This window comes from Protopterus annectens, chromosome 2.part1 (assembly GCF_019279795.1).
Source record: "Protopterus annectens isolate FY-2018-M chromosome 2.part1, PAN1.0, whole genome shotgun sequence".
In the NCBI taxonomy this organism is placed as follows: Eukaryota; Metazoa; Chordata; order Ceratodontiformes; family Protopteridae; genus Protopterus; species Protopterus annectens.
Genome location: NC_056729.1, coordinates 1588971316 through 1588985986, shown reverse-complemented (window position 1 = coordinate 1588985986; position 14671 = coordinate 1588971316). Strand labels below are relative to the sequence as shown.

At 41.5% G+C, this 14671-nt stretch overlaps 1 protein-coding gene across 1 annotated transcript in view; it reads right to left on the bottom strand.

The window, feature by feature from the left end:
- The window catches only part of PLOD1 (procollagen-lysine,2-oxoglutarate 5-dioxygenase 1), a 1142395-nt gene that overhangs the window by 807684 nt on the left and 320040 nt on the right, over nucleotides 1-14671 (bottom strand). Inside the window, exon 3 of the mRNA XM_044063038.1 lies at nucleotides 6552-6688. Coding sequence (XP_043918973.1) covers nucleotides 6552-6688 — 137 coding nt within the window. The remainder of the gene's footprint in view (nucleotides 1-6551; nucleotides 6689-14671) is intronic.

Sequence of the window (14671 nt, the reverse complement as noted above, 5' to 3'; positions counted from 1 at the left end):
TGGCCTCCAAAATGACATCCATAACAGCTTTAGAGAGAGGTGTTGCCTGTTTGACTAAAGTATCTGCCATGCAGCCAGGTTTAGGGTTTTGAGCTGGCCATGCAGGATCTGATTGTTTTATTGAGTCAGAAGGTGTGGAATTTGGGGCAAAATCCATGGTGGGCCCTGAGCCAAGTTCCTTAAGATAGGGTACCAGTGCTGGCATGGCCAGTCTGGAGCAATCAGGATCATCTGTGTTTTTTCTTGTCTGGCTTTTAGGAGTACCTTTGAAAGGAGAGGCAGTGGTGGGAAGGCAAAAACTTTTAGGTTTTTCCAGCTGAACAGAAGAGCATCCACTTTCCATGCTTGTTTGTGATAAGTCCTTGTGCAGAATTTTTGTAGTTGGCAATTCAGTGGGGAGGCAAAAAGATCTATGTCTGGGCATCCCCATTTTTGCGTTATCATGCTGAAGATTTGTGTATTCATTTTCCATTCGTGAGGGTCCATGATATTTCTGCTTAGGTCGTCTGCCAGAGTATTTTTCTTTCCTGGCAGGAATTGTGCTTGCAGGTGAACTTGGTACATTAGAGCTATGTTCCACAAAGTCATGGCTTGCCTGCACAGGGGATATGAATGAGTGCCCCAGTTCTTGTTTATGTACCACATTACTGTGGTGTTGTCTATCTTTAGTAATAGTTGTCCTGGATGTAGAAGGTCATTGAAAGCTGTTAGGGCATTTTGAACAGCCAACATCTCTTTTTGATTGATGTGAAGATGCATCTGGTCTGTGGTCCACTTGCCCTGAATGCATTTGCCTACCATGCACTCCCCAGGCATAATCCGAAGCATCTGTTGTTAGAGTTTGCCTGGCTGTGGGTTGGGTAAAAGGCTGACCCTTGTTTAGGTGACATGCCTGTGCCCACCATCGAAACTCCTGTTGTAGGCAGGGAATGATTGGTTTCACTGCTTCTAAACTATGAGAGTGTTGAGTCCAAACACTTTTTAGGTACCATTGTAACTTCCTCATATGCAGTCTGGCATATGGTATTAGTAGTATGCAGGATGCCATGAATCCCAGGGCCTGCAGGATTTTTCTTGCAGGGAGATGGGACTTTTTTTCCAGTAATTGAAAATATTGAGTTAGTTGAAATTGTTTGTCTGGTGTGAGGTAAGCCATCTGGGCTGTTGTATTTAAGCTGGCACCCAGGAATATAATCTGTTGTGAGGGCACTAGTTTTGACTTCTTTTCATTTACTGTGTACCCTAGAGAAATTAGCAACTTTTTCACAAACACCAGATGCTGTAGAAGAATGTCCTTTGTCTCTGCTTGAATGAGGCAGTCGTCCAGGTATGGATATATTTGAATTTCTTTTTGTCTGCAAAATGCAATTACTGGTGCCAGGCACTTTGTGAAGACCCTGGGCACAGTAGATAAGCCAAAGGGCAGTGCAGAGAATTGGTAGTGCATTGTACCAGCTTTGAATCTGAGGTATCTTCTGCAATTTTGTCTGATAGGGGCATGCAGGTATGCCTCTTTGAGGTCCAGAGTGACAAGCCAAGCCTTCTTGTCCAGCATGGGTAGAAGCTGCTGTAATGTCAACATTTTCAATTTCAGAATATCCAGGTAAGTATTCAGAATTGAAAGGTCTAGTATGGGCCTCCAGGCTTTGTCCTTTCTGGGGACCAGGAAGAGTCTTAAGTAAAATCCTTGTCCTTGTTCCTGTTGTGGTACTTTTTGAATAGCTCTCATGTCCATGAGGGCTGAAATTTGTTTTTATGCCTTTGCCCATTGATTTTGTGGCAGGTCTGGCATTCCTTTTAGCTTTGGTAAAGTATGAAAGTGGAATCTGTAACCTTGAGACACAATATTCAGAACCCATTTGTCTTGGGTGATTGTTTGCCAGTTTTGAGAAAAAAGTGCTAGTTTTCCCCTTAAGGGGGCTTCCAAATGGGACGTGCTTGGTGTAAGAAGAGGAAAGTCATTGTGACTGTTTCCTGTAAGGTTGAGACTTGTCCTCACCTCCTTTTGGGGTTGAGGTGCCCCACTGTCGTTGTCTGTTTGAGCCTTGGGGTTGAGATCTGCCTCTTGGGCATCTGTATCTGCCTCTCTGTGGCTTGTCTGACACTGGAAAGGACCAATTCTTTGTTGGCCAATTTCTACTAAACCGAGGTGGCTGTACCTGTAAGAAATCCTTGACTGTTTGCATAGATTTAGCTTTATCCTCCATTTTCTTTAACACCTCTTCTGCCTTAACACCAAACAAGGTATCATGCTGTAAAGGAGCATCCAATAATTTTGCCTTAACATGATCAGGTAAACTCTGTTCTTTTAACCAAGCATGTCTCCTAATAAAAGAACCTGTAACTGCGGCTCTCTAAAGAATCAAAACCACATTGCAGAGTATGTTTTCCCACCTGTTCAACTGCATGCAATAAATCCTGCATTTCTTTACAATCAGGAACTTCTGAGCTTGCAAGCATTTTCTGTTTTAACTGAGCCATTAAATATTATTGGTACTTAAGCATGTGAAACTGGCAATTTAAAGCTCTTACTGCTAAAGTTGCAGACGCGTATACTTTCTTCCCCCATCTATCCAAAGCTCTGGAATCTCTGTCAGAGGGTACCGGATTTTTTGCAATGGAAGCCTTAACCCCTTTTGGACCCTGGAAAATTGTTTCTGGATCAGCAGAAGGGTTTTTGTAAAGAAACCTGTGTGAGTCAGGGACTCTATAATACCTATCTGGCTTGGCTGGAGCAGGGGGCAAAGAGTCAGGAGATAAGCTGGATTCAGAGAACACATCATCCACAATATCTAGCACAGCCGGAAAAGCCAGGGGCCTGTGCTGAGGCAATAAGAGGAAATCCCTGAGCCTTTTCTTGGATTCTGAGTAATCCTGACTTTCCCAATGGAAATGCTCCCTCATGATATGCAAAGTTTCCCCAAAAGAATAATCCTCAGGAGGAGAGGCTGAAGGGACAAATTATTCAGCATCAGAGTCCTCATAGGGGGGTAGAGAGTATAAAAACCAAAAAACGTGAAGAAAAGCAAATCCAAAGAACAACGAATCCAAAAGGTGAAGCAAAGGCAATTGTTCAATAAACTGGTATAAATTCTTCTTTATTCCAAATGAAACAAACAGCAAGCCGTGACACAAGCGCTTTCGCCCGGACCCTTCCGAGCTTTTTCAAGTGAGACAATAAAAGCTTTCAAACCAAGTACTTAAATACTTTTACAAATCAATTAGTCAATTAAACAGTAGCCCATTTCTTAAAAAGGCAGTGCCTTGATTAAAAGTTTTGTTCTTGGTTGAAATAACAACATGAAATGTTAAAAAACAAGTAAACATTAATACCATATTGAATAATGCTTGTTTTCATTGTTATATTAAAAGACTCTATCATATAACCCTAAAAACTACTCACAATTATTGAAATGCTAATTAAAATTGTGAACAAACCTACTAAAAACTATAAAAAATCCTTTAAATAATGTGAAACCGTTTGCAATATAAACTGAACAGGCTTATAAAAAGTCATATTTCCTAGTCATAATTAAATATATGGAATCAGAGTCTGGCCCTTCTTAATCTTAATACAGAGCTTATGCTCAAGGTGCCATTTAACCCAGGTATTTTGCCAGCGTCTAGCTTAAGTTGCCAGATCAACTCTCTGTACTCTAGGGTGGCTTCCCAATCTCCTCCTCTCACATCCGGAATTACCTGCTCAAGAACTAGAAATTTTAACTTATAGTCAGGACATTTCAGGGAATGCTTGTAGAAGGCATTATTGTCCTTCTTTTTTTCAATTTCGTACGAATGCTTGTATAATCTTCTTCTAAATTCCCTCTCAGTTTTTCCTACATAAAAATTATTGCAGGTAATACACACCCCTAGATAAACCACGCCTCTCGTAGCACATGTAAACAAGCCATGCGGTTGGATATTAAATCTACGTGATTTCAAATAAATATGTGAACCGTCCAAAATCATAGAACACTGCTTGCAAGCTCCACATTTGTACGTACCTTTGCGAGGTTGCTGCCCATTTAACTGTGAATGTGGCCTTTTCTCAAAAATTTCTTTGAGGTTAGAACCTCTTTTTCTAACAAATGCTGGTTTGCAAGATATAATGGCCTTAAAGTCTTCATGAGTTTTTAAAATAGACCAATATTTTGAAATTAAGTGTTCTATTTCAGTGTTATTATTTGAGAATGTGTATGCAAAACTACTATTCAATTGTTCCTTCTTTGTTATTGTTGGGTTTAAAGGTATTACAATAGAACCTTCACCCAATAATGGTCTATAAGAACCGTCCCTTTGGTTACGGACCTCAAGTGTTAAGGTGTGGTCAGCAGGTCCTGAGGGTACCCACGTTTTAAAAACATGCTATGCAGCTTAATGATCTCCTCATTAAAGTCATTCAAATTGCTACACATTCTGGAGGCCCTAATTAACTGCCCCTTTACTATTCCTTTTTTCTGATAAAAAGGATGCGAGCTGTGAAAATGCAGTAGCGAATTCGAAAAAGTTGGTTTACGAAAGATTTTAGATTGAAATTCGCCTGTTTCTGGATCCTTGTAAATAGTGACATCCAGGTAATTCAACTCTTCTCTGCTTACAGAATGTGTAAAACAGAAAAGAAGTGGTAGCATTAATGTAGTTCAAAAATGCTTCCAGCTCGTTCTTTGTGCCTCGCCATAGTATGCATATGTCATCTAAATATCTACGATAGTGGGTGACATATTCTGCCCAAGGTTGTTTAAAAATATAAACATGCTCCCATCTATGAAGTACGACATTTGCATATAAAGTGGCACAAGAGGCACCCATGGCCACCCCCTTTCTTTGTTTAAATATTTCCCCATTAAAAAATATGAAATTGTTTTCAAGGACTGTTTGCATTAGCTCTATAACCAGATTTGTGAGGTTGTTACCTAAATTGGTTTCGTTTTTAACATTTCATGTTGTTATTTCAACCAAGAACAAAACTTTTAATCAAGGCACTGCCTTTTTAAGAAATGGGCTACTGTTTAATTGACTAATTGATTTGTAAAAGTATTTAAGTACTTGGTTTGAAAGCTTTTATTGTCTCACTTGAAAAAGCTCGGAAGGGTCCGGGCGAAAGCGCTTGTGACACGGCTTGCTGTTTGTTTCATTTGGAATAAAGAGGAATTTATACCAGTTTATTGAACAATTGCCTTTGCTTCACCTTTTGGATTCGTTGTTCCTTGGGGTAGAGAGTATCCCTGGTCTGAAGAGGAATCAGAGGAAATGGAAACCTGATCAGAGGAGTCATAGTCTGTATCCTGCCTAGGCCTTTTCTCAGGAGGGGTATGGGAACCCCTGATTAGAATAATGAGGTCTTCGGCCATTTTAAGCATCTATTTCTTAGGCATGGAGGACTGTCCAGGAGAATTCTGTACTTGTTTCTTTGTCTTTAATGGTACCTTTGTCTTGGCTGTTGTTTTAATGGCAAGTTGTGAAGGTCTGAAAACACCCTCAGAAGCTGATGCCTGCTCAGCGTCTCTGGACCTATCTGAGGGATTAGTTTCCATAGGCCCAATACCTTGAGTTTCCAGAGGCCTAGATGTCTCCATGTGGGAGTCGGAAGCGGCCTGTGGCTCTGAGGTAGTGGGTGTCAGGGGCTGCAAAAGCACATCGCTGAGAACCGGCGAACCGGTGACTGGCCTAGAAGAGGTTTCGTCATCGGTTTTGGACCTCGGATGCCTGTCTTTATCCTTGTCTTTGCGTTTTTTCGGTATTGAGGTCGTCAGCTGATCCGACGGCATAGTATAATTGAATCTTCGGCCAAAGTAGTGTAAAGCAAAATCAAAACGTCTTTTTATAGTGCGTTTGTTAAATCTAGCACAAAACCGACAGCTAGTGACGTCGTGATCAGGGCCTAGGCATGGAATACAGTAAGAGTGAAAGTCCTTATGAGGTATTTGCTTCCCACAAGAAATACAATTATTAACTTTTTCTGACATCGGTCTGAGGCAAGAAAAAGGTTTCCCCAATGGGGTACTTAGCTTTATTGAAGACTTCGGATCTGAAATTCGACTTGGAAAATCTCAGGAGTCAGCCGACCGGCACTTGCGAACTGCTTCTGCTTTGGTCACCGCGCGGCAAGAAAGACTGAAGAAAATGGCATTGGATGCATATTATATACCCTGGTGCACTGAAGTCAGGGAAGAGGCGACAGCAACCCTCACCGGACCAAGACTTTGGAACTCTGGCCGACTGCGGGACCGCCTGATGGCAGGATAACCCAAGTGTGATGACTGCAGCAGTGTAACACGATGAACATCAGTGTAACAGAGAAATCTGCAGAATCCTAATGCATATACACAATGGAATAGAAATGCAGAACTAAGACACAAACATTAAACTGGTGTGCATGTAACACAAATGTTAATAATAACAAACAGTTCTGAGTCAATTAGGATGCAGAATTTGACATTTAAAAATAAAAATACTGTCTTACCTACTTTTACTTCAATAAAATGATATTAATTTGTGAATAATGCAAGGGGATATTAATGCATAACTTGTAGCACTTTAAAATCACTTACCTGTCTGTAAACAGGATAATCAAGTTCTCTTTATCTTCATACTGTTTTAAGGCTGATTTCAGAAGTCGAACTTTCTGTCCCCCACCTAGTGTTTTTGCTTCATTCTCACCCTTCCACTTTTCTCCCCTTCCCAGCACCTGAAAAGCAAAGGTACAGGTCTGTCTGTTTTACTGTGAATGCATACTAGACAAAATATTCTTTCAAACTATAATCCCCAACTCCTATAGGGTAGCATACTTGTCAGGGTAAGACGTGCAAGCAGAAACAAGAGTAATGCAGAAGAAAGATAGTTATGAACAGCTGCACATTGCATTGCACACTCTACCATTATGTTATTTTGTTAAGGACAGCTATCAACAGTGCATATTACAACTGGTTTGTCTGTAGAGTACCTTTAAAGTGTGTACATTTGCACAGTATGCCCATATGGTCGAGTCATACTTGCGGCCTGTTCTTCATAAAATATATGGCTTTGTGGTATATCAATGAGGACTGAAGTTATAAACAATGACTGAAATTTCCATTTCAGGAAGGGCTGCGTGGTATGCTGTGGGGCTTTTCTTTCCTCTTTACTATACTGCATAATTCTGCTCCACTGAGCAGTTTACTTCTGTTGGAAAAGTGTTTTCTCAACACAGTTTAAATCATCCATTTAACAACTCAAAGAAATTAACTTTAAGGGACTTGATTGAGGGATATAAAACCCATGAATTTATTTATTTTGTTTTGACCTGCAGGGTTCCTGAAGTGTGTCTGTGGGTTGTTGGTCAGGGTGGCATATATTTTTACTGCTCACAAATTAGCAGGCTGCTCCTGTTTTGTCTTTGCACTTAGTTTTGAGAAGTGTTGTAGTACAGAATATTTTAATAGATGGTTATTCATTCAAATACATTTTAGTGGCCTGCTTTCTTCTACTTGGATATGTATGTTTGACAATGGACACACTTACTGGATTGTGCAGTCAGTGTGCATGTTTTTTGAATGTTAATGACCCTTTATTCTTCATTTTTTAATCATAGAACCTCTTAATTTATGCTAATAGGCATAAAGTCCTTGGCTCAGCTGGCACTGTTGGCACACAAGGATAAAGTCCTGAATAAGACCATGGCAATCACAGACTGATTAGTGACTTGGTTATTTGTTGGTACTGCCATAGGTAGGATGGGAATGCCTGTCCTAGGGAAGAAAGGCAGAACAGGGCATGGGTCACCACAAGCCCTCAGAGAAAGAACAGCGAATATAAATGCAAACTGGGAGACAGCATTTGGCTCATCACCAAGTAGCCAACTGGCGGTAGCTCTCGCTGAAGGTGCACAGATGTCTGCATTCACACAGGGAAGGCACAGTGACCTCCATGGTGATGCAGGTCACATGAAAGTAGGGTCAGAACCATGCCAATCAAACCCTAGATGGCTGCCTGTATGACAGCTCTTGCAGCCATCTCTTGATGCTGAGTAATGACTATGTAATATGTCATATTGTAGGACTGATGTGATGTTATTTCACAGCCGCAGACATTCTGCCATGCCTTCCTACTTTAGTTACAACAAACTGCTGAATGCATAACTCATTTTAATAGTTTTAGTGGTAAAAGGTACAGTTTAGGAAATGTAGCTTCCTGCTGAATATGCATCAGATGCACTCTGTATGATGGAACATTTCTAAAGGAAAATATACTTAATAAATTGTGTTTATGAATTTATCTTCCAGTGTTTTTTTACCACAATTTACAAAATTGCTCAACTCCGCCATAGTGAAGCTTAAATTTGTAACCAAACTACCGCATTCCAGTTTATGTTTTCCTTTAGAATATTTTAACTTTTCTGTTCTTTCAGCTCTGGCAAGCCTGCCTGATGTAATATTTTGTTTAACTGACAAGTTTTCTTGAAAAACTAAAGGTATACAGAATTTATTTGACGCATACTTATAGCTATATTTTGGTACTTTTCTCCCCTGGAAATGGCTTCTATCTATTCGGACTTTCCCAGTAATCAAATGTCAATAAATAAATATATAAATAAATAATAACTATAAATAATATAACTGGCATATTTGCCTGTTTTAGACAGTAGCTCTTAAAACGACTTCCACTAATGGGGAACCACAGCAGTCAGGTGGTCTCACAGGCAGAGATATATGCTAATGTGGCAATCCTTAGACTGGCTAATGCTAATTAGCCACATGAATGCTAATTAGCCACATGCTCTCCCCAGAAATGCCAGCAACTTCCAATCGCTTGACCTAGCAAATTTTCACCATTGGAGGAAGAAGTGAATGCCAACAAAAGATGACAATCACCCATTTACTCTTATAGAAGGAATTGTGGAGCATCAAAGATGTGGGGGATGGGGGTTATGCTAGCGTATGTGGACACATGTATGCATATCTGTAGGGGCATGGATGAAGCTGTACGGATTTGTGTGTGTGTGTGTGTGTGTGTGTGTGTGTGTGTGTGTGTGTGTGTGTGTGTGTGTGTGTGTGTGTGTGAGAGTGTGTGTAAGTATGTACTTTCCTGGGTGGTCAAACTACAGGGGTTCAGTAGGGAATCGAGAGTCTGTGTATGTTTTGGAGCATGTGTGTGAGTGAGTGGATAAAAAAAGTGAGTGCTTCCATGAGTGTGATCCACTGTGGGGGGCTTGTTTGTTTGTTGATGGATATACACATACATGCATGTTTGTGTTTGTGTGCGTGTGTGGAGGGGGGTGCCTTTGCCTACTTGAAAACTGGTCTACTTAGGAGAACACAACGGTTATCAGGTCTGACAATGCCACTGTTATTTACAGTGAGATTCAGAAACATGATAATTGAGCCAGTGATGTGGTCTTTCTCACTGTGGCTGTAGCCGTCTCTGAATCTCATTTTCTCGCCATCACAGTAATTCACCTACCAGTGGTAGACAACTAGTACAAGTAGTGAGCATTTTTCTGAAACTTACAGAAAGTGTTTCTTAAATGACAGCTGGACACAAGTCAAAATTTAACATTCTGTTACCCACCTGTTCAATTTACCAAACTAAGATGCTGAATCCACACAGGTGCACAGACAAACTAAAGCCAACCAAAGTTGATGCCACTGAGACAGTGAACTAAATAACATTTGCTGTTAAATGATACATTTAAATGTAAAATTCAAAAGATCAATTGCGTAAAACTATCATTCAAATCATAACAGTGCAGACACTAAACATGAATAAAAACATTAAATATTAATGAAAAAATCATTATTAAGTCTCAAAATTATGTAAAAATATTAAACTTAAAATCTAAATATTTACAGGTTTTGAAATTCAGACACAGCCCTACAAAGGTGTTTTTCCTTGAAGAAGTGTGGTACTGTAGCCACATTAGATGCAAATGAGGCAGTCCAGGAAAAAAGCATAAGGTAATTAACCATGCGCAATACCTACCCTCCAAAAATGCTGTGGGTAGGCATCTATGTATGGAGTAATTCTTGCACTTCATAGTTGTGAAAATACCAAAAGGACGGGATCATCCATCACAGTAAAAGTAAGTACTGGGAAATGTATTGGTAAAGTAGGTTTAGGAGACATATGCATGAGTGTATGCAAGAGGCTGAGTGTGAGTGTGTGTGTGTGCGCATGCAAGACAGCAGTAGGGGAGTTGGGGGTAACTTAGACATATGTGTGCTTGTGTGGATGGGAGGTTTTGGATGGCCACACACCCCTAAACTAATGAGCAGAATCTACAACATTGAATGGGGGGACCACTAGCCACCAGGGAAAACTCCATACTTGTACTTGAGCAGTACTTAGTACTGGGATCAGAGGGATTGGGGGCACCAATAGTCACCAGGGAAAACTCCATACTTGTACTTGAGCAATATTAAGTACTGGGATCAGAGGGATTGGGGGCACCACTAGCCACCAGGGAAAACTTCCATACTCATGTATGAGTGGCATTTAAACAGTATGAGGATTGTGGGTGGGGGGAGCACCTGGGACCAGGACCAAGCCACATATTTAAAAAAAGATGTGGGAATCCACAAGACACCAGGGACAAGTCATGTGCCATAAAATGCACTAAACAAAGTACAGTTGTGTACACTTACCATAAATGTAGATGTTTGAGTGTATTCACTGTTGCAGTCATTACATTTAGGTAATCCTGCTGGAAGATTGCCCTCAGTCGGCCTGAATTCCAAAGTCTTGGGCCCTGCATTGGTTGCTGTCGCCCCTTCCATGACATTAGGTCATCAGGGGTATAAAAGATGCAGCCGATGCCATTTTCTTTAGTTTTTCTTGCCCCAGATGTCAGGTGCCCCCTAAAGGGTAGACAAAATTTATATATGTATATATATATATATATATATATATATATATATATATATATATATATATAAAGATACATGCACCAATATAAACTTTACCTTCATCTACAAGCAAATACACCACATAGGTTGTATAAATCAGAGAAGGAAAGATAAGTTCCAGCAGAAAGAAGGGGGATGGTGGGTGGGTAACCTGGACTGCAACAGTGAATACACTCGAACATCTACATTTATGGTAAGTGTACACAAAGTACAGTTTTGTACCTACCATAAATGTAGATGTCCGATAGATATGCAACTGCAGTCATAAAGTACAGTTTTGTACCTACCATAAATGTAGATGTCCGAGAGGTATGCATCTGCAGTCCTTACAAATGGGTTGTCCTGCCTCAGGCAGCCCTTCGGTCGGCCGGATTCCAAAGTCTGGGTCTGGCCTCGGCTGATGTCGCACTCCACCCGACGTCATAGCTGCAGTTCAGCGGGTATAAAGGCATCAGCCGACGCCATTTTCCTCAGTGTTTCTTGCCCCAGATGCCAGGAGCCCTCTAGGAAGGCTAAATTTGGATAAATGCAAATGTTTCCAAACAACAGAGAGCAAATAGAAATAAACATGTATATACATATATACAAACAAATACACCATAATAGATTCCCCCAGCTAGCTACAAGATGGGCAAATACCCTAGGAGTACCACAGAGGGGAAGGAGGGTGGGTAATCCTGACTGCAGATGCATACCTCTCGGACAACTACATTTATGGTAGGTACAAAACTGTACTATGTCCTTCAAGGATGCATCTGCAGTCCTTACAAATGGGTAGAATACCATAGCCAAACTGGGGGAGGAGGTACTAGCAAGATTATGGTGTAGTTAAGATCCCTTGCAAAACAGCAGTGGCAAAACCTGCTCGGGATCTGGAGTATAAGGGTAGATTATAATGCTTGGCAAATGTATGCACGGAGCTCCAAGTAGCAGCCTCTAAAATGTCTTTGGTAGCTACTCCTCGTAAAAAAGCTGTAGTAGTGGCTGTAGCCCTTGTGGAGTGAGGTCTGATGTTTTCTGGAGTTGTCTTTCCATGATAAGAGTAACAAAATCTAATGCAATTTCCTATCCATTTTGAGATTGTCTGTTTTGAAATTGCTTTTCCTTCCATTCCTGTTGCATATGCTACCAGAAGCTGGTCAGTTTTTCTATTGTTCTTGGTTCTGTCCAGGTAGTAGCAATTGCCTATGCACATCCAAGGTATGTAGTAGTCTTTCTACCCTGTTCTGTGGGTTGGGGAAGAATGTAGGTAGGTGGATTGCTTGGTTTAAAGATACCCTGGAGACCACCTTTGGCATAAAAGTAGGATTAGTTCTCATGGACACTCTATCCTGATGGAAGATAAGGAAGGGCTGTACTGCCATTAATGCCTGTAATTCAGAAACCCTTCTTGCTGAAGTGATTGCAAGCAGGAAAGCAGTTTTCCACGATAAGTACTGTAATTCTGCTGTTGCTGCTGGTTCAAAAGGGGAGTGTCAACTTTTCTAGCACAAAGTTCAAGTCCCATGTAGGCAATGGTGGCTTCCTTGGTGGCTTTACATTTTAATTCCTCTCAGAAACTGCCTGAGTAGAGGATGAGAGAAGACTGGAGGATCCATGTTGTATTCTGCTGAAATAGCTGACGATGAATCTTAATGGAGGAGTAGGACAGGCCATTGTGGAAAAGCTCTGCTAAGTATTCCAGGATGTTAGCTATGTTTACCAGTGATACATTTTCTCCTTTTGCTGCACTCCAAATGAGATATCTTTTCCATTTTGCTGAATAAGTTTTCCTTGTTGAGGGTCTGCGAGCCTCCAAGATAATGTCTTTAACCCTTTGAGATAAATCTGGGTTATTTTGTCTTATGCAATGTTCCAAGCAGCTAGCTGCAGTGTTTTCAAGTTTGGATGCAGGGTTTTGAAGTTGTTCTGTGTTAGCAGTAAAGGGACTAGGGGTAGAGGCCATGTGTGTTCCGGAGACATACTCCTCAGTAATGGGTACCAATGCTGCCTCGGCCAGTCTGGAGCTATCAGGATGATCCTTGGGTGGTCTTCTTTGATCTTCAATAGCACCTTGTGCATCAAAGGAAGAGGTGCAGAATTTTTTCAATTGGTGGTTGTGTGGGGATGCGAATAAGTCTATTTCTGGTAGTCCCCATTTCCTTGTAATGGATTTGAAGATGTCTGGATGCAGCATCCATTCGTGGGCATCCGTGGTAGTTCTGCTTAAGATGTCTGCTAGAATATTTTCTTTTCCTGGCACAAATATTGCCTGGAGCTGAATGTTGAGGCTCAGGGCCACATTCCAGAGGTCCATTGCCATCCGGCATAGAGGATATGAATGTGTGCCTCCCTGTTTGTTGATATACCACATAACTGTGGTGTTGTCTGTCCTTATCAGCAATTGACCCTGTTGAAGAAATGGTCTGAATGTCTGAATTGCCAGTTTTACTGCCAGCATCTCTTTTTGATTTATGTGTAGGTTCAGCTGGTCTTGAGTCCATAAGCCTTGTATGCACTTGTCCAGCACGTGTGCCCCCCAACCGAGGTCTGAGGCGTCCGTGGTGATAGTCTGGCTTGGTTGAGGGCTGTGGAAGGGCAGTCCTTTGTTCAACTGACAGGCCTGAGCCCACCATCGGAATTCTTGCTTCAGGCATGGAATTATTGGAATTTGGGTTTCTAGGCTGTGCTTGTGCTGAGACCATAAATTCCTTAGGTACCACTGCAACTTCCTCATGTGTAGTCTGGCATGTGGAATCAGTATTATGCAGGATGCCATGTAACCCAGGGCTTGCAGGACCTTCCTTGCTGTAAGCTGGTTCTGTGTTGTTAATGCCATGAAATAGAGTGGAAGGTGCTTCTGCTTTTCTGCTGTGAGGGATGCCATTTGATTTGATGTGTCCAGTTCTGCACCCAAGAAAGTTATCCTTTGGGATGGTATCAGCCTTGACTTTTTTATATTGACTGTGTATCCCAGGGCTTGCAGTAGATGAATGACCTTTTTCAAATCTGTTGTTAATTTGTTTTTGTTGTCCGCTTGTAACAGGCAGTCGTCCTGGTAAGGGTAAATTTGAATTCCCTGAAGCCTGCAATGAGCAATTACTGATGCCAGGCATTTCGTGAATACTCTGGGCACAGTAGATAAGCCAAAAGGCAATGCTGAGAATTGATAATGCTCTGATCCTGCAAGAAATCTGAGGTATCTTCTGCAATTTGGTCATATGGGGACGTGCAGGTATGCCTCCTTGAGATCTACAGTTACCAGCCAAGACTCCTTGCCCAGCATGGGAAGAAGCTGCTGTAGGGTCAGCATCTTGAATTTTGGAACAATGAGATATGTGTTCAGAGCGGACAGGTCGAGTATAGGTCTCCACTGGTTTTCCTTTCTTGGCACCAGGAAAAGTCTGGAGTAAAATCCTTGCCCTTGTTCCACAGACGGTACCTTTTCTATAGCTCTCATCCTTATTAAGTGGTCTATTTGTTCTAGAGCGTTTGTCCTTTGATTTGGAGGTAGGTTTGGCATTCCTCTCTTCCTTGGTAGAGTATGGAAGTGAAACCTGTAACCTTTGTCTATTGTCTGCAAAATCCATTTGTCTCCTGTAATGTAATGCCAGTTTACTGAAAATAAGGCTAGCTTTCCACCTAAGGGTGCTTCTAGTTGTTCCCTGGTAGGCGGTTTCAGAGCCAAGTCACTGTGATTGTCCTGTGGAAGTGGTAGTGGCTGGATCTGTGGCAGTACTTCGCTGGTTGTTAGGCTGCCACTGACGCCCCCTGTAGGCACCTCTGGATTGACTTCTGCCTCTTGGGCGCCT